Below are 23,754 nucleotides of genomic sequence, written 5' to 3' on the forward strand. Positions count from 1 at the left end.
AAACAAAATGTTTGTAAACTAGTGTAACAGATCAATATATTCCATGTCAGATTATTATAGTAGAATTTTGCAACAACGCATTTGAATTTTTTGGAGTTAATAAAACACAAATCAAGAGTTTCTGTATAAGAATAGAATTCTGTGAAGAAAACCCATCAGAAAATCTTAATTTGTGCTCCATTTAGTCGCTGGGATTTAGTTTAACACAATTTTTTTTCTTTTACAGACTCTCTCAATTTGTGCTTTATTTTTTATCTCGAAAAATTCAAATGCGCTGTTCCATTTCTACTATGAACTGCAATGAGACATATTACATAGAATGTAAAACCTATCGTTAAAAAAAAATGATTGCTTGCACAGAAAAAAAGTTATGGAGCATGCACGCACTTTTGGGTCACTCTCTATCCTAAATGTGACGGGAAATGAGTTGTAGATTTATAGTCTATATTATAGTAGTTTCAATGAGAGCTCTAATAAGTTTTAAGTTAATAACTATTTATACATTTTTATCAATATTATTAAAAAAAATAATTTTGCAAACTAGGACGTTGCCGTTTACATAATTTTGAAACATAATTTACATAATTTTCAGAACTACCAACGTAAATATCGCAAAACACTAACTAAATCGATTCTCTCGCTGCAACCAATCTAAATGAAAAGAAATTTGTAATTTTGCTTATGTTTTTGGAACCCTATTTTATCAAATTTCTATGTATCTCATTTATCTACAAAAATTATAGAATTTTTTGCTAATAAAGAAACCTGCGTTTGTTTTTGCTATCATCGCTGAGAGGGCGCCACAAATCTCGAACCTAGCAATCAAGTCGCCTCAATTTTGTTTATCTCTATCTCTCACAACCCCGTCACATTGCTCCGCCTCACTCGTTTGAGAACTGTCTAAAGTGAAACAGCCATGTTGGGTAGTGACGGTTGAAGAAAATCCCAGTGTTGGTTATAAGCAAATTGTTTGATGTGTTGTTGAGTGTTAAGTTATTGTTATTGGATTAATGACGACCGCAACCGAAAGCATGAACTGGGGCACCGAGCTCTGGGTGAGTCCCTCCAACCCCCAATTTCATTCCCAAATCACCTAGACAACAGCATTTTTGCGCTAAACCAAGCCACTGCGATCCTTTTTTGCCATCTCCAACCCGGTTATTTACTCGAAACAAAAGGGGGAAAAACAGATGGTGAGGCCGATTTTTTCGGAGGAACGGTCAACCAGTTCGCTGTTGGACCAAAACGGTCAAATCCCAACCTGCATGACTAACTCAGGTGAACCAGTCAGAGTGGTTTGCAGGTGTGTCAGAATCCCGTCTCAGGTGGCCACGTCGGGATTATACTCCCACGAAATCCCACCAATTGCTCAATAACACACAAAACATGCGTTGGGATTGTGTAATAACATAGAAAGTCACTTATTGTGCACACTTATTCGATTGTTTTATTAGTTTTCTGAGCGATCGGGGGTGGCGTGCGCAGGGTACAAGTTCATTTGTTTGGTGACTCATACCCGAATAAATATTTGATTTTGTCCCTTAGTCACTTCTTAAATTTTCCACGAAGGATACAAGAATTTTAACAGTTGGGCGTTTTAAATTTAAAATTTCGGTCGGGAGAGTTGGCCATGCAAAGTGACACCATGGTAGTCTAGGATTGTTTAATACACTTGACTAATTTTTTTAAGAAAAATGAATAAATTCTTGTTTAATTACAAATTACTTATGTACGTACCATAGTTGAATACAATAGGACTTATTGTCATTTTTAAATATTTAAATTAAAGTTGTCACGGTCTAACCTCCGCAATTTTCATATTTTACAGAATATGGCCTTTAAAGTCATTGAAGAAAACAATGAAAGTTGTGATTACTTTAAAAATGTGGGTTGACATTATTTGTTACATTCATTGTTTATTTGTATTGTTGCCAACAGAACAAACAGAATGATAATTTAAGTTTCCTGTGTTACTAAAACGTGTTTCATATTTTTAGGGGTGTAATTGTTTTAGCGTTGGCATTCTGCTTGTCAAAATAATTTTGACATGTTATAAACTGTACCTAAAGAAAGATAGTTGAGTTGGCTGTTTTCGTTGGCAAATTGCTGTTGATGTGAGAATCAGACATAATTTAAAAAAATTAAGACAAGATTCTTAATCTAGAAAGGAAAAAAATACTTGTTTTGACATTTTTTCAAAGCAAAACTATGAGAAGTAAAACGAAAACTTTCTCAGTATAATTTTCCTCAAACATTTTTTGATATTGACGAGTTATCATCTTTGGCACCCGAGAAATCAAAAGAAAACTAAAAAAAATATAAAGAATTCGAGAACTGTAATTTTTTTATTTTTCTGTTCTACAGGCGTGACCACAAACCAGCGCACCAGCTCAATATGTGGTAGAGAACTGTTTACATACAGGTTGTTTCACACAACTTTACGAGGCCTGCGCCTAATGCATCAACCTAAATATATGTCACAAGTCACTAGATTCACATTTATTTTTTTTTATTTTTGGAAATCTTTGACAGTAGCTTTCAGACTTATCACTGTCTCATTAATGATTTATTAAATCTATTTTAGTCACTAACTCTTAAAAACGTAATTTTTTGAAGGGGTGAACAAACTAGAGAAGACTGTAGATTTTCAAAATTTGTAATCGAGTTTGTATTGGAATATGTATTGGTAGCATTTTACAGACGCAGGTTTCTTTAAGTTGAGTGAAACATCTTGTATAAAAGTAAAAATAGGAAAGAAAGTTCTTTGTATTAAAGTTATTGGCAAATAACGAATTTTCAATAAATGATATATGTCGAACAGAATTTGAACAACAATAATAATAAATTATTTTTGAAATGGTTTTGTAGGAAATAATTTCCATTGTTGACACATCTACAAATTGTGATTTTTTTCAAAAAACTGCTAGACTGATAGTAAATTAAAAATAATCATTCTCCATTGTGTTAGGGAAACATAAAAACATAAAAAAAATATTGAAAACTGAAGAAGAACAAAATAAGTTTGTAGCTCTAGAGTTTTTTAGTAACTGTTCCAGAATTTTTCCTGTTATCTACACTGAATTGGTGCGCCAGTTTTTGGGCACTCTCTGTATAGTTTGGAAAAATTGAATTTTTTGTAACTCAAACAAGAGACATAAATGTATGTGAAAGAGTATTAAATATTATTCGTTTTGAGGATTCCGAAAGTAATGAGCTGAAAAACAATGAAATCAGCTAATTTTCCTATCGATTTTCCACTCACGTCATCACAACAAAACAACAATTTATAATATATACAAATGTTTTTCCAGTGATTGAGCACAGAGTCGTTTCAGCACATTGCATTATTTAGTCTTTACAAGAGCTGATACAGGTTTACTCCATAGTTTGATAAAGAAATTGCGACCGGAGAATTTGCCAGGAAATAATTTAATAAATCTGTTCTAGTTGCATGTTATCTAATTCATTACAAGTCAGTTTTCATTGAAGGTATGCAAAGCTTTTCGAATATGTTTATGTAAATTTTATTTCCAACAGAAATAATAAGCTTAGAAGAAATGTTAGTTGCTATTAACAAGACACCGATTTAATGCGTTTTTTGTACTTTGATATGCATTTCACATTTATATGGGAAAAGAAGTGTCAGTAGATAAATGGACGTCCTTGTAGTGTCACTGTAAGGATAATGTTTTATTGTTTTATTTAACTTCGTTTACAAGCTATCTACAACTTTCAACACCGGCAAAACTAAAGCTATTTCCTCGCTTTATTATGCCTAGGTACCTAAACGTTCCCAAATACAGGCTGTATCAGAAATATGTGTCTCAACAAATAAGACATCTTTTCTATTTGTAATTTTTCAATAAAAAATTCGCAGATTTACTTACAATTTGGAAGAGGATAAAAAATATAGTTTTTTAGAAAAAAGCTTTCATTTAAATTTAGAATTTGTTTATTTATTATTTCTTTACTTATTTTTAAATTATTTAAATTTATTATTTATTTTTTATCAGAGGAAAATATTTTTGCTTACACATTAATTAATTTAGCAAAAATTTAAAAGCAAAAATATTCTCCTCTGATAGAAAAACCTTATTTTTTACTTTTGGATGCATCTTTTAAATAAAAGGTTTTTTCAAAAAAACATTTTTTTTATTTATTGCTTTTTAGTCTTTACTTATTCTAAACGCCTTTTTCTTTGAAATGTAGTTTTGCCGTATTATTGTAACACCATTATGTTGGGATTTGTGCAAATTTGTTTAGTAGTATGTGATAGAAAACAACTGTTAGCATTGAAAGCATGTGTCTATACTCTATACAAGATAAATGAAGTAAAAAAATAGCGACATTTGTTTGTAACGAAATGTAATGAAAATGTTCAGGTATTAATATATTTGCTAATGACCAACATACCGTTAATGTTGGTATAAGATACGCTATGTACACATTGAAAACACATTTGTAAACATAACCTAAAACTTTAAAACTCAATTTAGCTTCTTTAGGGGGTATTTAACCACATAGGAGTGCATTGTCACGCAGATTACGTAAGTACGCAAAATTTCAATTCATTTGGACAATGGGAACTCTTCCAAATTTGGCTCCAAAAATTTGAAACAGACAGACAGACAACAAAGCAAGTTAAAAAAAGCTTTTAAAAAGAGCCCAACTATTTTCGTTGTGATAGAAGCGGATAATTTAAACAATTTAAAACAACAATGAAAATTGTTGCTATGCATACAAATTAATTATTTACCACTGACCGGCTCGTTTGCACACAGGAGAGAAGGAAAACAGTGAAAATTGTAATTAAGAATTTTGCAAAACGTTACATAGAAAAGTTGTTTTATTTAATGAGTTTTACTATGTGGTAAAATTAACACACGTATTTCTGATACAGCCTGTATGTACGTTCCCATGTGGGTTTAAAATTTTGCAAACGAGCATTCTCATCGCTTGTTTGATAAAAATCTTGTGTTTATGTTTTGATAGGTTATTCTCCAATACATGAAACAATAGACGGAATTGAAAGATAAGAAAGATAACACCACGTGACAGAAATGTACGGTTTTTGTTGCTTTAACTGATTTCAAATTTATTTTATTTGATTTGTGATACCATTTTTTGTTTTACTTTAGAGTTACTTTAGAGTACTTTAGAGAGTTGATTTCTTGTGAAATGTTCTAGCCAAGTACAGAGAGAAAATAAACTTTATTTGGTCATAAACTCGTTTGACTTTGTTACTTTGTATCTAAAAATTTTTCTTGGGAGTCACTTTATGACAGTCATTCCCAAAAAATTAGTGTCGGTGAAAGTCTTGAGTCACGGAACACGAATCGTGTCACAAAATTATAAAATAATTAAAGGATGAGTAAGTGAACATAATTATGATACTGCTTGATTAATGCATTTAATTCCCGTGTCACATTCGACAGCCAATTACCCAACTTTACCAAGAGACGGAAATCCCTTCAATAATTAGGTGCAATCCCACTTACAATTTTTCTTGTTATAGCGGAAGTTTGTATCTGGTTACAGGTGACATTAAATCCCCGCAATCTCTCTTTTTTCTTCGTTTATTTATCTCGAAAGTCATAAACGTCGGTTTTGTTATCTTTGTATCTTCTTCATGTTTCCAGTGTGGGGTGATATGGTAGCCCACGCTTTTGATGCATTTGAGGAATTACAACCGGAAGGTTCAGCTAGACCAGAGTGCATTTTCCCGGGGTCAACGTTCATAACTCACCACGCCTTTACTGACAGAAATTAATGCTAATTTCAAATTACTGAAGCATTAGAATTGTTCGAGTTTGTTACGTATTCGAGAGTAACATGTGTAGACGTTATCAAAGAAAAATTTCACTTGGATAATTGAGCAATTGAAAGAATTGCTGACAATGAAATGGTTTGTTTTCAGAAACATGACAACGCTATTACATCATTGATAAAATAATTCCACGCTGTGATAAATAAGTTTCACTTGTCTTACTTCATTTTTCGGAGGTTTGCTGCTGAGTCATATTGCCGGATAAATGTGCGAAATCTTATCTAAATCGCATGTTTACGGGAAAATGACTCAAATTTGTTCAGTAATTAAGACAACATGGCTTAATTTTTAATTAGATTGGTGTTTGAAAATCTTCTTCTTTTTTAATTAATAAAATAAATAAAAAAAATTTAAACCGTCCAAATTAGAGTTCCTTTATTGGGAGAGTTGGGACACTGAACGTCAAACCGAGCCAATTTTGTTTTGTGTGGATAAGGTATATATTTCTATTCTTTTTTATTAAAATTTTTGTTAATAATTTATGTCAAAGGTTTATGTCGAAAATAATTTCAAGGTTTTAATTTTTGTCAAATGCTTAAATTACATAATTTTACGTCAAATTTAACCAGGGACTTAGGAAACATAGGAATTTTGGGATTACTACTAAAAAAAGAAAATAATTGAATACCTACCAATATTAATGTTCACATTTCTGAAATTTTTCGATATTTATTTTAATATTAAATACAAAACTTGAAACATACTTCAATGCTAAAAATGCTTTTCTTTGTCACAGTTTTTAGTTAAACATCTCGTTCCAAAAATTGGTCAGCAAGAACCCTTCATATTTCCTGTCGTATTTTTAAATTTCCCCAAAAATGATATTAAAGGTCTTCTCGTGTGAAAAACGTAACAAAATCGTGAATTCCAATAACTTTATAATTTGAAACAGAATCTAAAGTTCACGTAGATGCTAAAGGCGGCCAAGCAGCGACAGGTTCGACTTTCCTAAAAATTAGACCCAATTTTGGGTTCAAGTACCTACGTATTTTGTAAATGCATAGACAAATTCCCAAAGTCTCGTAGATTTTGTACATAACATTTTTTAGACAATCTACTTTTCCAAATACTTGTTAATAATAAACGTAAAACTTGTCAGGAAAGGTTTAATTTCTCTCTCTTTTACCGATGATTACCATTTCTTAAAGTGAAGGGAAAAATGTTTATGATGAAGAGTTTAGCCGTAAAATTTTTGTACGTAACAAAGAAATCTCTTAAAATTTGGAGTTCATATCAAGAAAAACAGTGAATTGACGACGACTGCCAGTCTAAACCATTTCTAAACGCAGTTAGTCGACGAAGAATGGAAACATTTTTTGACAAATTTATTTGACTTTTCGCCAAATTTGAAGAGTAACACCACTGATTTCTATCCCAAATTGTTTTTTTTCACATTCCAAAGGACGTATATGAAACAAAATTTCGAAAATTAACATTCATTGTTCCAACTCTCTCAATATAGGAACTCTAGTCTAATAAATGCACAATATTCAAGTTGGTCGCGACACAACGTTTCGACACTTTGAGAAAAAATCACAAAATATATTTGATAAGTAGTTTCTTTGTAAATTGAATTTATTTTGTTGCTGATACAAAGTAAGATTTCATATGCGACTAAAATTTGAATAAACAAATGTGGTATAATACGGATTCTTTTTTCATTTTGATTAAATTATCAGTGACCACTGCGAATTAATGAAAAAAAAGAAGGTTAATTAAATTTTTACTGTACATATGCTGGGAATGCTGTTAAATCTGTTTCTGTGATATTTAAAAAACAGTTTTATTTAATTAATTTTTGCCACAATCTTTTTACCGTACAAATAATTTACAAAAACTATTAACTCTTATTGTTGTCGGTGAAGTATTTTCATTAAAGACTTAGACCACGAAAAGATTACTTTTCTATTGGTTGTCAAAAAAATATTTTAAATTAATTATTATTTAAAAAATCTTTTTGCTGCAAATTATAATAAAAAATTTGATCGTCTTTATACGTAGTTTATTTACCAACTATACAAAAGTTTATGTGCACAAAAGAAGATAATACAAAACGTAGTAATCCAATTGTATTTAAAATTTCAGGTAAAGACAAACGTCTTTACTTTTAATCGATTTAATTATTAATCGCACAATAGATTTTATTAACATTTCAGTTTATTAAATGTTTCAAAAATTGATATAACTTGAATAAAAGTTATCAATGATCGTTAGAGTAAATACTTCATTTATGGAAATACCTTCATTAAAATTTTGACCAAGAAGTAACTTAGGTTAAAAAATTTTCAATTTTTCTTCAAATTGATAAACATTTATTAATTTTCTTAAAAGTCAAATGAAAAATAAAAAAATAACTTTGATGCAATGTTGCGACTGTTTAAGAAGTCGAAAAGTTTTTGGTTTGTTTCCAAATTTAATTTATTACTTAGTTAATGCAAAATAAGTTTAAGAGTTGGTTTAGATAACATTTTACAAATTTAAATTCGAGATTAACTTGACATTTGTCAAGGCATTTTAAATGGTAACCTCGATGGCAACCTAATGTCGAATTAGTTTAATTCGGAATTAAGTTTTATTTTGTTTTCAGAAAGTAAACCGATCCTATTATAACAAACCTATACAGTTCTTATTTCATTTTATTTAGAATTCTATTTCCAATTAATAAATTATTTAAGTAGTTAAATTGTTACTGTATTTTGTATCTATTTAATTTTTATAATAATATGGTGTTGAATTTATGAACCCACAAAAAATAATTGACTTACCACTAATTTTTTAGAAATAAAAAATTATAACTTTCAGTCATTTCTTTGCTTTGAGATTTTCGAATTCAGTCTTCTTTTAATTAATTATTAATTAATTATTGAGTACGCTCAACTTATAGTAAAAATTAAATGAGTCTTTAATTTTGTTCATTAATTCGGAGTGTGAATTTAAACTAAATGAAAATGTTTTACCGTCTTTGTTATTCGGCATATTTTAGTCGCATATTAAAACTTATTTTGCCAAATAATAAATTAAATTTGCAAACAAACTAACATGATCAATCGTTGGCTGTAGTTTTGTTGTTCTATTAATCTTTCTAGTTCTAGTAGCTTCAGATCAGATGCGATTTATATTTTTTGATATTTTTCGGTTTTTGCTATCTGTTAAATATTTCTAACACCATAAATCTAAATTTCCGTCCATGTCGTCGTAATTAGTGTGCGGTTACACCCTTCATCATAACTTGTTATAACATCTGGACTATTTTAAAGAAGCTTATTCCGGTACTTTATTAAAACAGCCGTTATGGAATAGTGAGGGAGGGAGTGTGCACGTGCCGCTTCACTACTCATCTAGGGTCTAAAGTAGTAGTCAGAAAAACGAAATTACATGCTAGAATTCACTAGACGTAACGTAACGCAATATTGAGATAGGGTAGGTCATAGACACGTCATCACATTCGTTGTAATTCGCAAAGCCTTGGGACATCTAACTGCATTAAAATAAATTAAAAAAAAATCGTATCTTCCCTATTATAAAGATACACATTTGAAACAAACATTTTATACAAACACTTTTTTACAGAGAATTTAATAATGTTATCAGTGTTTTTTTAACTATTTTGTTTCGCTGTAATAACATAATGTTTATTTTTTTTTAACTAGAAATCATAGGCGGCGGTGATATTTTTGAAAAACTTATTTTTTTTGATTTGATATGTTTACTTGTTTAATATATTATTTTTAAATATTTAAGAAAAAACAATGTTCCGCTTTTTCTCTATGAAAAAATTTTGGATTTTCAATTAAAACTATGAGAAATATATTACTCAACAAGTATTTATAATTTAGTGATTGTTTATTCACTAATTCATTTAAAAACAACATATTAAATTATTATTAGATCAAATTTTGCGATAAAAGAAATATTGCTTATATTGTCATTTTATTTTCTAATTAAACATGAAATGTCGGAAAAAAATTGTATGGTTGCCTGTAAAAAAAATTTTTTATAAAAAAATATCAATCCAAACACCAAAATTAAATCCCATCTGCGGCAAAAAAATACATAACATTATCAACGTCACCTTTTTTGCACTTTACTAAATCATAAAAAAGTGTCATCAAATGATAGTGACACGTTTTCAATTTTCTGCATATTTTTTATGGAATTAAAATCTGCGACGATCATATATTTGTTCAATTGAAAATAACTTTAACGTAGCTTATTTTTAAAATACTACTTTTTAACTTTAATAATAGTTCACAAAATTTCTTGATTATTGACACCTTTCATGTGAAATAATTTTTCCATGGCCAACTACTTTCATATATTTTAAATATATATTTTTTATCAAAAGTATATAAAAATGTCGAACTGTATTTATATTGTTTTCAAGCTTTTCGAATATGTCATAGCCAACTATGATTCCTATTTAAAAAATACAACTTTGTTACTACAGCTAAACAAATGATTAAAAAGAAACGTTGATAACATTTAAAATTCTCTGTAAAAAAGTCCCATTTAACAAACTAGCAAATTCGACATAAAGTTGCTTCGAAAAATTCTTAAATTCATTCTTGTATGTAACTTCGACACTTGTGAATCACTCTTTATTTTGAAATGATTCATTGGTTCATTTTATCACTGAGGAAGTAGGAAATGGATTAGTATTTACTATGATATCAAAAATAAGATTCCAACATTCTGCTGACTTGTAATTCTGAAACAAATGGCTTTGGTGAGAGAAGAACCTAGCGTTTTCTCACTGAAAATTACTCATTTTGTACAACCAACAAGGAAAGTCTTTAAAGTATGCAATGCTCACTGAACAAAACCATCAGATAGTGCATTTCCGACGAAAAGCTCCACTCAAACTGACAAACTGGAAGTGTTGAAAAGTTGCTGATTGAACTCACTTTTGATCACTTCATCTGAACAAATATTGCCTTCGAATTTCATTCGCATGTTTTGTAAATATTTACTTGGTAGCTTTTACAACTCTGCCACTTGACGTCCCGACTATGAAATTATGCCGTAAAACGTTTTTTTTTTTCGTTAAAAAATTGTGTGTTTACTTTAAAAACTCCAGTGACCACCATTGAAGCGGAAGGAGTTCTATTTATAACGCGAAAACCTGGTTTTTCTTTCCCCTTGTGTTGTGTCACTCAACTCGTAGAGTGTCCAAGTCACAGGTCATTAGGTTAACTGTTACTATAAATGCTGATAGAGTGAGTGTTTGGCTCGGAAGCTGTTGGAGTAATTTGGACCAAGAACGTGTGGATAATAAAAAGAGAAATCGTTGTGTGTGTGTGTGGACATAAATCAGAAACACCTGCAGATGGATGGCTTGAGATTCTAAAGAGTTTGCAGAACGATTGACGGGGAATGTTGAAGAGTTTGTGGGTCACAGAACTCGCAGGTCACGGTCAGACAGACGTCTGCTTTGAAGCAATTTCGACGATTGGTTTGACGGAATGTTCACACTGCGTTCGTTATAAGCCATTTGATTTATTTATAGCTTGTGTGGTGTTTTGATGCCTCAATTGTCTGCTGGATTATTTAATTTGATGCTGAGGGTACGCAACTCAAAATAAACGGTCGGAATATGCAATGAGCTTAAAATACACTGCTCCACAAAATGGATTTACACGTTTTGGATTACGTGAATGCAGCAATGATTTGTAGTGTTCTCTTTTTTTCATAATTTCCCTGATAGAGCAAGGACAAGGTGTCACATTTACAAAAAATGTAGCTAAAGTTACTCTTACGTTCATAGAAAGATCAACTGGGAATACAAGTATCTATTTGTGCTTTAAAAAAAATATGAATAAAGTCGTAATAAATCGTGTTCAGATGTATGCTATGATATAACTAAAACTATTATACCATACAATCATTTGAATTCATAATCAGAGTAGGCGGTTTGGTGTCAGGGGCGGATCCAGAAATTACTTTTGGGGGAGGAGGGCTTACAAAAATTTTGAATGTTGAAGCTGTTGACTGAAACTTTTACTGTGGGTATGTTGAAATACAGGGTGATTCAAAAGTGACGGACAAACTCTCGTATGGTGATAAAAGACGTTCAGTTGAGCACAAAAATGAAGTCAATTTTTTTTTCAAGCAACTTAATGGGGGTTTCCAATGAATCGTAGAATAAAGATTTGTTAATAGATATTCAAAGTACATACCCCATAACCTCAGAATCTAAAAAAATAAATGAGAAAAAGTTGCCAATAGTCGCTACAAAAAATTATGAAAAAGCAAATTTTCAACTGACGATTTTAAACTTGACTGTTTCGGCGGAAAAGAGACTAACCTATAAAATTAAAGAAACATGCCACGTTGTAAAATCTCAACTTGTTATAAACGAATATTTACTCAAAAAAAATGAAGTCAAAAATAAATTACTATGTTCAATGCATAGTATTAGGTGTAAAATATAAAAGAGTATATGTTAAGCTAATTTTACATCGTTTTCTCTAATTTTTCAAGCCTTTGTACCTCGCAAACTCAACCAGGTCTTAAGTCGTTATAAGACATCGCTTTGAATTCGCCACTTTTCCGCCTTATACTTTACAATTTTTTTTAGAGCATTTAGAAAACGTTTTGATCGCTCAAATCTCACATTTCGAATAGAATTGCATTAAACTATAATTTAAATAAATAACTAAAAACATTGAAAACCCCCATTTTGATACATTTTTTAATCTGTTTTACCTAGCAACGGTATCAGTTTTTGCTCGTTTATTTCTTCTGATGTCAAATTTAATTTATTGTCAAATCTTTTTTTAATTGTTTTCTACATCACAAGACATTAATTGTTGTTTTTTTTCTCAACAGATATTTCTTTAATATTGCAATAACTGACGTTTCCGCTAACTAAAATCAAAAAAATATGATCTGAAGCACCAAAAACTTAAATTAAAAATTTAACTTTGAAGAGCTATATCTTGTGAAAAAAGCCTCAAATAATTTTTTGTCTTAGGAAGTTTTAATTCAGTTTGATGTTCTTTATCAGCACCCGAGAGCTTGTCCGGTACTTTTGAATCACCCTATATTTAAAACAGTTTGTATAAAATTTAAGCCTAAAAACGTTACAATGCAAATTTATTTATTTTTTTAGTAAAACACCTTATACTTATTTTGTGCATTTTTTGGATATACATACAGCAGTTTCATTTTTTTTGTGTTTACTTCCTAGTATATTTTGGGTGTAATTCACTAGTGTAAGTTGCACTTTAAACAATTTGAAAAGCGTCTTACGCCGGTGAAAATTTAGAAATTTACTTTAAGTAGTGGACGCTAAGAAATTGCACGGCATTTAGTTAATCCATTAATCATGTTTTTTAACTCGTAGATTTTGAAAAGTTTTGAAATAATCAGTTCTCTTTTTAACAATTAAAAAAAGGACAACATAAAATACAGCAGGTAAAGTTAATTTACATTCAGTTGTTAATAAAGTAAGTTTAAGTAATAAAAAATTCTGGACGTAAAAGGAGCTTCCTTGTTTTTTTACTTTTCGAGAATCTTCCTATAAACATATTTTATTAAATGGTAAAAATTTATTTTCAGTATAAGGAAAGGTATTTGGTATTTATTGGATTATTACTCAAAAAATTACAATGTTCTGGCAACGTTTTTCATTTTAATTAAATTTTTTTCAGGCTGTCAATTGTTTTTTATATACGGGTTAAAGAAGCTTATATAAAAATAGAAACGTTACCAGAAAATTGTGTTTTTTTGAGTGACGAAACATCAAATAGTTACCTTCTTTTATACTCAAACTAGACAAAATGGACACCATTAGAAATAAATAAAATAAACACATTAGAAATAAATAATTTTATTAATTTATTAATAACTGTGTAATAAAAAGGCTTCTAATCTTATTACTTAAAAAACATTAGTTTATTAAGCTTTTATACAGGGTCGCTAAAAAGTATGGATACAGTTAAATATTATAAAAACTATTCATCAAAACTTATTGAAATTTGGTGTTTGCTTCAGAGTATATAAATTCTGTCGTTTCAGATGTTTATTAAATTTCTATCTCTATTTGTTTTTCGGATACAAGGCTAACTTGATTTTTTGAAATAGCAACAAAGGTCAAATTTAATATTTTTGAGAAGAACATTTTTTTTTAGTTCTATAGTATAACACGTGCATACTTTAATTTAATCGTAACTTAAAAAAAATCGAAAATTTTTAAAAATGTAAAATTTGTTAGCCCTGGAAATGTTGTCTTTATCTGTCGTTAGCTTTTTGCTGTTTAAACGTTGGCCAAAGATAAGTAAAAGTTGAAAATAATTGTTAAAATACTACTTTTAACTGAAAAAGAACACGTTTTAATTAAAAAAAAAATAAATACAAAATATTTAAATACAAAAGATGTTCAAAACGATTTTCAATAACTTTTTGGCTTTCTATCTCCATGGTAAACCAACATGAGAATTTTTTTCGCTCAGTTTTACTTAAATGTACCATTATTAAATTAATTATTGGACCCAAGTTTCATTTTTGGCTAACATACAAGTGACAGATATCGTTAAGTATTTTCACAGCAAACTTAGTTTTATTATTCCAGAAAATTTTTGAATTTTAACTTTTTTATTTTTTAACAAAAGTAAAGGTGGGTATTATACTACATCATTGAATTCAGAAAAAAATTCTCTTTTAAAAATGATCAAATTTGACCCTTCGTGCTATTTAAAAAATCAAGTTAGCCTTGTATTTTCAAAATAAATGACGATAAAAATTTGAAAAAGCCCTCAGATGATAGAATTTAAACACTTTTAACTGTTTACCAAATTTCAAGGTTCTCTGTTAAACCGTTCTGAAAATATTTAACTGTATCCATACTTTTTAGCGACGCTGAATTATTTATTAATAGATTAAAATTTATGTTTGAGGGACTATGGCTTTCTGCCTATCACAATCCTCGTTTTCATACAAGTTAAAAAACTGATAAAGCTCACATGGTATAGTCATAATCAGAAAGAATGACACCCCTATCAAAAGTCCGAGTAAAATCTTTTAGGTCATGAATTTCAACAAACAGGTTAGTTTTGTAACTGTTCAGCTAGTTTATAAACTAGCCAAACGTACACATTGACCGTATATATTTGTGGCTGCGATTTTACGGGTGTCATTCTTTTTGATCGTGACTATACATTTTGGGTATAACCTCCATTACATAATATTATCAAGTCTACATTGATATCGCAGTTTATTTTCAACATTCGATTTGTCAATATTCGGTTCCAAATATTTATTCTAACAAATCACAGTAATAACTTTGGGGAACTATTTGCATAAATGTGAATATTGGAACGAAATCTCTAGACACTTTTTTGTCGTTTTATTTTTCATTTTGTAATTTTCTCTAGAACAAGTTCTTTAAATTTTCAAATCCCATCTACTCCAGTCTTTCAGATATTCTTAACGGTTTTGATTTCCCACCTGTCAAGTCATGCATCGTCTATTATTTAACCGACTTTCCAAACCATTCAATATCGTCAAAGTTTTACTCTCACACAGTCCCACACAAAGACAATTCTCTCTGAAATGAGACAATGGATGGTGGTAAAAGGTCGAAAGCGATTAGCAGCCTAGGTTCGACCTTCGTTGACAATTCCCGACATCAAAGATAACTGACGGAACTGAAAATCGGATCAAAATAACATGTTATGCATCAACGATTTGACGATTCATTGTCAACGTCCTCGCACTATAATACCAGACCGAGTATTCAAATGAGACGAACTAGTTTCATGTTTTCGATTTTTGTCGTGTTTGGAAACGAAAAAGGAAGAGTTGCTAACATGCAACAAAAGCAAGTCTTTCAGTCGATGAAGCAATTTCTAAAAATACGAAGGAGGTGCTTTATTTTTTCTTTGACAAGGTTTAGTTTCTTCCAGATTGGACATGAATCACATCTCTGTGGCATCTGCTAAATAAATTTGTTTGTTTCGGAGGTGATAAAGAGCTCTTTGTTCGTGCTAAAACAGTTTTTAATTTTTTAATACGTTCAAGGCTAATGCACAATTTCATTGAGTACGTTTTGGTATGAATTGAAAGTTTTTCCAAGAACATGCCGAGAATTGGATAGTGATGAATGAAAGTCACTGCAACAAACGAGATAGGAATATTTTGGGTAAATTATTTCCACATGTTTTACGTGGCGCCTTTTATTTCAATTTTACAACTTCGTCTGTATATAATTATCCGTATTTTATTGAGAAAAAATGGAAATTGGACTAAAACCTCATTCTAAATAATAAACAATTTACTCACCTTGAAAGTTGAAGTGTTATTTTCCATTTAGAATTTTTCTGTTGCATCAGAACTACGGATTCATTCTAATTAACTCGGTGCACTATCGAATAAATCTCAACTGTCTAAAGAACATAAAACCAAGTCAAATTTTGTCAAAGTTTTTTTAATTAAATTAAATACAAAGATGCACAAGTGTGTTGAAATCGGCAGAAAAGTGAAAACAGAATATTTACATAATGCATTTTTTATTGGATTACGTAATTGTTCAATGGATTTTTTTCCCATTAAATCACTAATCTGGGAGATTTATTGTATTCTGACTCAAAACACCGGTGGATAATTAAAAATATCATATTACATGTTTTGCTTATTAAAATCATCAGATTTTTCTGAAAATAAGCCGCAAAGAAACGTAACATCAGTTATATTAAATAAACAACACAGAAAGTCCTTGAAAGCCATTTATAATTAACATGTAAAATAATATGTCTGGTATTACCTGTGACAATAATTAATGAGTAGAATTACATACTCCACATAAATAAAACAAACAATTTATTGTTTTGTGCCTTCGGTGTCAAACCAGAAAACTCAATAAATGTGAATTTTTTTGTTCCTGGTGTTTTTGTTGTCTTATTATTTACATGTTTGCTTTGAATATTATTGAAATTTCCTGGTTGTTATAACCTGTTTTACGCCTGGTATTTTAGTGCTTGGTTAAAATCTTTGGTAACTAACCTATGGTAAGTCTTACCCAAGATTTTAACTCTGAATTCAGTGCTTTAGTAGATATTGGGTTAAATTCCCAGCTTTTTGGCAACACCGCGCGCTGGGATTTTAAACGCGCATGCGTTGTTGGCGTTGAAAAGTAGGAATCTGTTTTTGATATCTTGGTGATTTTTTTTATTGTTCCTTAAAATACAATAGGCATCTACAGCATTCATGTTTCGTATAAAATAATTATCGTGCCATCAAAACACGGGCAAGAACGAGTCGCTAAAAGTGGCAAAACTGCGTGATATTACGGAAAAAAATTAGGTTAGAAAAACAAATACACTGCGCATGAGTATGACTAGCCCTGAAAAAAGTTGGTGACTCAACACATTTCCTTCGGTAAAGATTTTAACCTTGGGTAAATCATAACCAAGCACTGAAATACGCCAAACCAAGAAATAAATTGGTAACCAGAATATTTTTAGTTTAACCATCAATTGAAGTACCGGGTGTAACCGTAAAAAATGTTAGTAACCAAACACATTTCCTTTAGTTAAGACTTTAACCTTGGGTAAATCGTAACCAAGCACTGAAATACGCCAAACCTAGAAATAAATTGGTAACCAGAATATTTTTAGTTTAACCATCAATTGAAATACCGGGCGTAACCCTAAAAAAATGTTGGTAACTAGACACATTTTCTTCAGTTAAGATTTTAACTTTGGGTAAATCATAACCAAGTACTGAAATACGCCAAACCAAGAAATAAATTTGTAACCAAAATATTTTAGTTTAACCATCAATTGAAATACCGACGTAACCCTAAAAAATGTTGGTAACCAGACACATTTCCTTCAGTAAAGATTTTAACCTTATGTAAATCATAACCAAGCACTGAAATACGCCAAACCAAGAAATAAATTGGTAACCAGAATATTTAGTTACCATTAAATGAAATACCGGGCGGCACTCTGAAAAAAAGCTGGTAACCAGACACATTTCCTTCAGTAAAGATTTTAATCTTGGGTAAATCATACCCAGCACTGAAATACGCCAAACCAAGAAATAACTTGTAACCAGAATATTTTAGTTTAACCATCAACTGAATTATCGGGCGTAACCCTAAAAAAATGTTGGTAACCAGTTAGGATTTTAACCTTGTGTAAATCATAACCAAGCACTGAAATACGCCAAACCAAGAAATAAATTGGTAACCAGAATATTTTTAGTTTAACCATCAGTTGAAATACCGGGCGTAACCGTTAAAAAATGTTGGTAACCAGACACATTTCCTTCAGTTAAGATTTAAACTTAAAATACGCCAAATACGCCAAACCAAGAAATAAATTGGTAACCATATTTTTAGTTTAACCATCAACTGAAATATCGGGCGTTAGTGGCTCAACTTTTAGCTCAAATCCGGAACAAATTTACTTAAAACAAGTTTGGTTTTTACCTTTCTTGAATACCTACAGTTGTGAAATAATAAATCAAGAGACACTAATAGTGTTGATAAAATCAAATAATTATGCTTTAATTGGTTCAATTAATATTGAAATTCTTCCAGTTTTTCATACCTTACCCAGTTTATTAATTGAAGTAACTAGAACTGGAGCACCCAATAAAAGGTGTTTCAATTGATTGCTGTTTATCGGTTAAATATTAGGCTTGCCTATTAACCCAATAAGTTGTTAATGTCTGTTTATAACAATAGACGTTCTTGCATGCGGCCAATCAATTCTTTTACGTGTTCTGCATTTTAAGAAGCAAATTTCCATAAAACACATTCCTTCGAGTATTGAAATTCTCAGCGATTCATCAAAACGTTTAGCAACTTGGGAAAGGTCTGAAACACAATTTCTTGATTCATCTTCAAGGACATCGTCAGATTTCACTATTGGTTTTTGTAGCTTTTTGTAAGAAAGACACTAATAGTGTTGATAAAATCAAATAATTATGCTTTAATTGGTTCAATTAATATTGAAATTCTTCCAGTTTTTCATACCTTACCCAGTTTATTAATTGAAGTAACTAGAACTGGAGCACCCAATAAAAGGTGTTTCAATTGATTGCTGTTTATCGGTTAAATATTAGGCTTGCCTATTAACCCAATAAGTTGTTAATGTCTGTTTATAACAATAGACGTTCTTGCATGCGGCCAATCAATTCTTTTATGTGTTCTGCATTTTAAGAAGCAAATTTCCATAAAACACATTCCTTCGAGTATTGAAATTCTCAGCGATTCATCAAAACGTTTAGCAACTTGGGAAAGGTCTGAAACACAATTTCTTGATTCATCTTCAAGGACATCGCCAGATTTCACTATTGGTTTTTGTAGCTTTTTGTAAGAAAAGGAGTCAATGCTCGACTAGTCAACAAAAGATAGTGAAATTGTAATTGGAAAAGTGTTTCAACACAAAGCACGTCATTATTGGTGATAGCTGGCGGTTTTAAAAGCGAGTGGATTTGCATAATAAAGCGGTTTGCACAACGATTTTGGTTTCCGACAACGACTGGAATTTTCAATTCTTTCGAGGAAAGTGATTTTATTGAGACACATTCCGTTTTGGGTTATCTGTGTCCACATTCTTGAGCGACAAACTTTATTTGTTCACATCGATCTTGTAACCAAGTTTTATCGCGCCATTTATGCTAATATTTGTTGTAAATGGACGAAACACACATTTTATCGGACAATCACAAATAAACACTTCTTTGACAAGTGTCAAAAGGATAACATCTTGGAAACATGCAATAAGTGTGTTCAATTATTTTTTTAATGAAATGCTTAAGTAAACTCGGTTTAAATTTAAACTAAGTTTAAACCGTTGTTGTGTTGCTCAGTGGAAAGTTTAGCTAAGCCGTCACTTATGCGGTTGGTAGTACTGTACGCTTGCGCACTTCAAGTATCAAGTTGCTTGGCCAGAATTTGTTTTGGTAGTTCTGATTTTTTAAAAGTTATGTTAAGATGAAATAATATCATTATTTATCAATATTTTGGTACATTGTAGGAATAATATCGTTATAATAGGAATCTTAAGGTTAAATGTATCTCAATATTATTATTAATTACTAAAATGGCTTTTCTTTATTTCTTAGAACTCTTCCATGCGCGGCATTTTCAAATTATGTTTTTTTCTGACAAAGTGCAATATTATCGTTTTCTGGCTTTTCTTTCGAAACACAGCAATTAACTGATTTGCACAGTTTATTTGTTGCTTTTGTACATTTGAAGACTTGGGCGTCCTCACTTTTGAAACATAACAATTTTATATAAAGAATTTAACTGTTTAAAAATTTGTGCTATAATTAAAATCACATAATATTTATACAATATCAATAATTCTAACATGATTCTTTCCCTGACTGTCGGACTTTGCTGCAGCAACTAAAAAATAATGTATAATATACTGAAGTAAGAATAAAAAAATAAAAAAATGTTTTTTTTAGAAAAAAGCTTTTATTTAAAAATATGCACTAAAAAGTAAAAAATAATGTTTTTCTTTCAGATGAGAATATTTTTGCTTACAAATTTTTAAAATTTATAAAAGCTTCGGGAACAGTGGTTAATTTAAGATAGTAATTCTGTAATGCCGTATTATTATGAAACTATAACTTATGGCTTATGACCGTTCCTAAAGCTTTTATAAATTTTAAAAAATCCTTATTTGTAAGCAAAAATATTCTCCTCTGATAGAAAAACATTATTTTTTACTTTTTAGTGCATCTTTTTAAATAAAAGCTTTTTTCTAAAAAAACATTTTAATTTTTTTATTTATTGCTTTTTAGTTTTTACTTATTCTAAATGTTTTTTTCTCTGAAATTTAGTCTCGTCGTATTATTGTAACACTATTATTTTGCTGATTTTCGCAAACCTGTTTAGTGGTATGTGATAGAAAACACCTCTTAGCATTATAAGAACATCCTAACCTCTGTTCTGTGTCTATACTCTATCGTCCAAGATAAATGAATAAAAAAATAGCGACATTTGTAACGAAACGTAATAAAAATGATTAGGTATTAATCTATTTTCCAATGACCAACATACCGTTAATGTTGGTATAAGTTACGATATGTATACATCGAAAACCCATTTGTAAACATAACCTAAAACTTAAAAACCCCATTTGACCCCTTTAGGGGGTAATTAACTACATAGAGTTACTTTGTCACGCAGATTACGTAAGTATGCAAAATTTCAATTCATTGGGACGAAGGGAACTCTTTCAAATTTGCCTCCAAAAATATGAAACAGACAGACAGACAACAAAGCAAGTTAAATAAAAGCTTTTAATAAGTAAATTATTATTTTCATAAATGTTTTTTAGTTTTTTAATATAATATAATATATATTATATTATTAATGTATTAATATATATTTTTAATATTAATATCTTATATGTTGTTGCCATGGCCCTCTACTCATTACTGTTATTGCTCAAGTTTATTTGTTTATTACAATTTTAACTCAAACGGAAGTAAAATTTATTTAACAACTCTGTTTCTGTGCATCATCAGCAAATTCACTATCGAATTCGGTAATTTATTAGTTCTTTATCATTAATTATCACAAAAAGCAATTTTTTTCCACATTTGTGAAAGTAAGTAGTATATGGACTAGATAGCCCTTCAGCAGTCTATTTTTTCTAACATTGTTGATCTGCATATTTTATGATTTTTTTTAATAGTCGCATTTTTTTTTCATCGAACGTAATCAAGTATTTTTTTACAATTGAATGTTAGTTTATAATTTTGAACAAAATTGACCAAATATTTTTCTTTGCGCTTAAATTTGCTACTTCGGTTTCTTTTATTCATTTGTTAACGATTTTAATGAAATTATAAAGTTATGTATATTAATAACGTTAATATTAAAAATGTTTAGCGATAAGCCAATACTTAAGCCTTGGCTTAACCGATATATTGTAACTGAATAACACTTGGTGTCGGCTTAAATTTAGTTTAAAGTTAAACTCGGTTTGAGCTCGAACTAAGTAACCGGGTCTTAGTGGAACGATTAGACCACGGCTCAAAATATGAATTTTCAAGGAACTGTAATTACTTTTTACAGTAATTTTAGATTTTTAGATGATGCTTCCGAAGCGTAAAAAATTATTACAACCAAATCAAATGCCTGGATCTTGGAACAAAAGAATTATGCATATTTAGTAGATAACAGTAAATGTGCTTAATTTGATTAATTGCGTCTAATTGAGTTATGACACGAAAATTATTTTCAAATTTTTGCGACGCCGCTCCGCCGTCTACTCATGTTGAGTAAATTATTGGTTTTCGATGAAATTCGCAACGAATCTAATTATCCCTGAGTCGATAATGTCAATATTTAAGTTCGTAGCGGATTAAATTATCCGGAAAATTGTGCTATTACAGCCGGTCTAAAATAGCTTTGGAGTATTTTAATTACTGTTTATCTTTTTTTGCAAACTGTGGACTCATCATCATCATGCTCCAACAATTTCCGTTTGGTCAGTATTCTACTAAATTAAAATCAGTTTTAATCACCGTGAAACATGCTCTATTTGTTGCTGAATTACCGTGTTTTAGGAATAGTTCTGTGTTGGGATAATTGCAATTTTTGCATGAGTTTGTGGTTCATGGCCGATGCATGCGTTTCCCATGCAAAACCTGAAGGTCAAAAAGTACAACTACATGGGAACTCTCTTAAATTAACCCACAACTACAGATTTATGACCACTTAGACGAAATAATGTGTAATTTATTCGTCATCGCTCGAATAAATCAGGATGGGTTTGAAAATTGGGTGATTTAACTTAAAATTGAATCGAATAATGATTTTTTTTCAACTTTCTCCAATTATAATTAAACTTATTGAACTAGTTTCGTCGAAATTTTCTCATAATTTTTCTGTAATTTGGGTATATTAAGCGTAATTGTCTTGATTTAATTACTTAATCATAACAATTTATTATTAGCACAGTATGTGCGATTTCACTTTCGAGAAATGCCAGATTTCCGTTTTTAAGGCATTTGCTAGATAAATAAATCTATGAGTCAGTATGATCTTGAATTGAATTTTTGTCAGTGTAGGATGTTCCTTCCAATCAACCTCCTTTTTAAATGCTATCGTTAATATTTTTCTAATTTTTTTGGTGTGTTGTTTGTAACGGTTTCTGTCAAGAATACAAGATACAGGATGTACTTATTAAGTGGAACACTTATATTTTTATTTATGAAAATTATGATTTTAAAGATGGTTGTAGAGATGTAGAACATTCGGTGTCAATAATCAAGTTTTTCAAATAATTGGAATAGTCGTAAATGGATTAAATAAAAGCCAAGTGCTCACGCTTTAAATTTTTTCATATAAAACTTTGAATGGAAAGCAGTAATTTTTTTCAGAGAAGATAAACGGTTCTTTTATGGGATCTACCACACACAGTGCTTATCGTAAATTATTTTCCAGCACTAAAAAGCGCTTTGTTATCTTTATAGTGTTATATTATAAGAAGCAGCAATATAATTTTTTTAGTCAAACTTTTTTGGTTTACACATTTATTCATAATAAATCAAACACTCCCTCTGATTAAAAGATTTTTGTCCCCAGGTTTACTGAATTACCTTACTGGTCATTAAAACGTCGTTACGATACTTTGGGGCATAAAAACAATTAAAATAGTTTCGAAATTATAATGCTGTTTGATTGATGGTAAAAAATGGAACGCACGAATTACATTTTTTAATCCACTTTCAAGGCAAAGTTAGCGAATTGTTGCGTCTTTTTTCTGTTAAAAATAGGTGCAATCTTGACCCCAGTTTGAAACGCAAATTCGTGAAGCATAAATAATCCAATCGAACAACCATTTAATACTGACTGGGTGTGCTTGCAACTAGTTTGTTTATTGCCAACGGCTGAATTTAACCTTCATCTTACTAAACCAGCCAATGATTATGCGTACGCAATTTTCCTC

The 23,754-nt window shown here is 30.2% G+C and overlaps 1 protein-coding gene across 7 annotated transcripts in view; it reads left to right on the plus strand.

Moving 5' to 3' along the window:
* The first annotated feature begins 864 nt into the window (after positions 1–864).
* The window catches only part of Cip4 (Cdc42-interacting protein 4), a 53,935-nt gene continuing 31,045 nt past the window's right edge, over positions 865–23,754 (plus strand). For all 7 annotated transcript variants that reach the window (XM_064357931.1, XM_064357933.1, XM_064357936.1 and 4 more), the window contains exon 1: positions 865–1,055. In XM_064357931.1, coding sequence (XP_064214001.1) covers positions 1,011–1,055 — 45 coding nt within the window. In that variant the 5' untranslated portion in view covers positions 865–1,010. The remainder of the gene's footprint in view (positions 1,056–23,754) is intronic.

This window comes from Tribolium castaneum, chromosome 7, assembly GCF_031307605.1.
Source record: "Tribolium castaneum strain GA2 chromosome 7, icTriCast1.1, whole genome shotgun sequence".
Taxonomy (NCBI): domain Eukaryota; kingdom Metazoa; phylum Arthropoda; class Insecta; order Coleoptera; family Tenebrionidae; genus Tribolium; species Tribolium castaneum.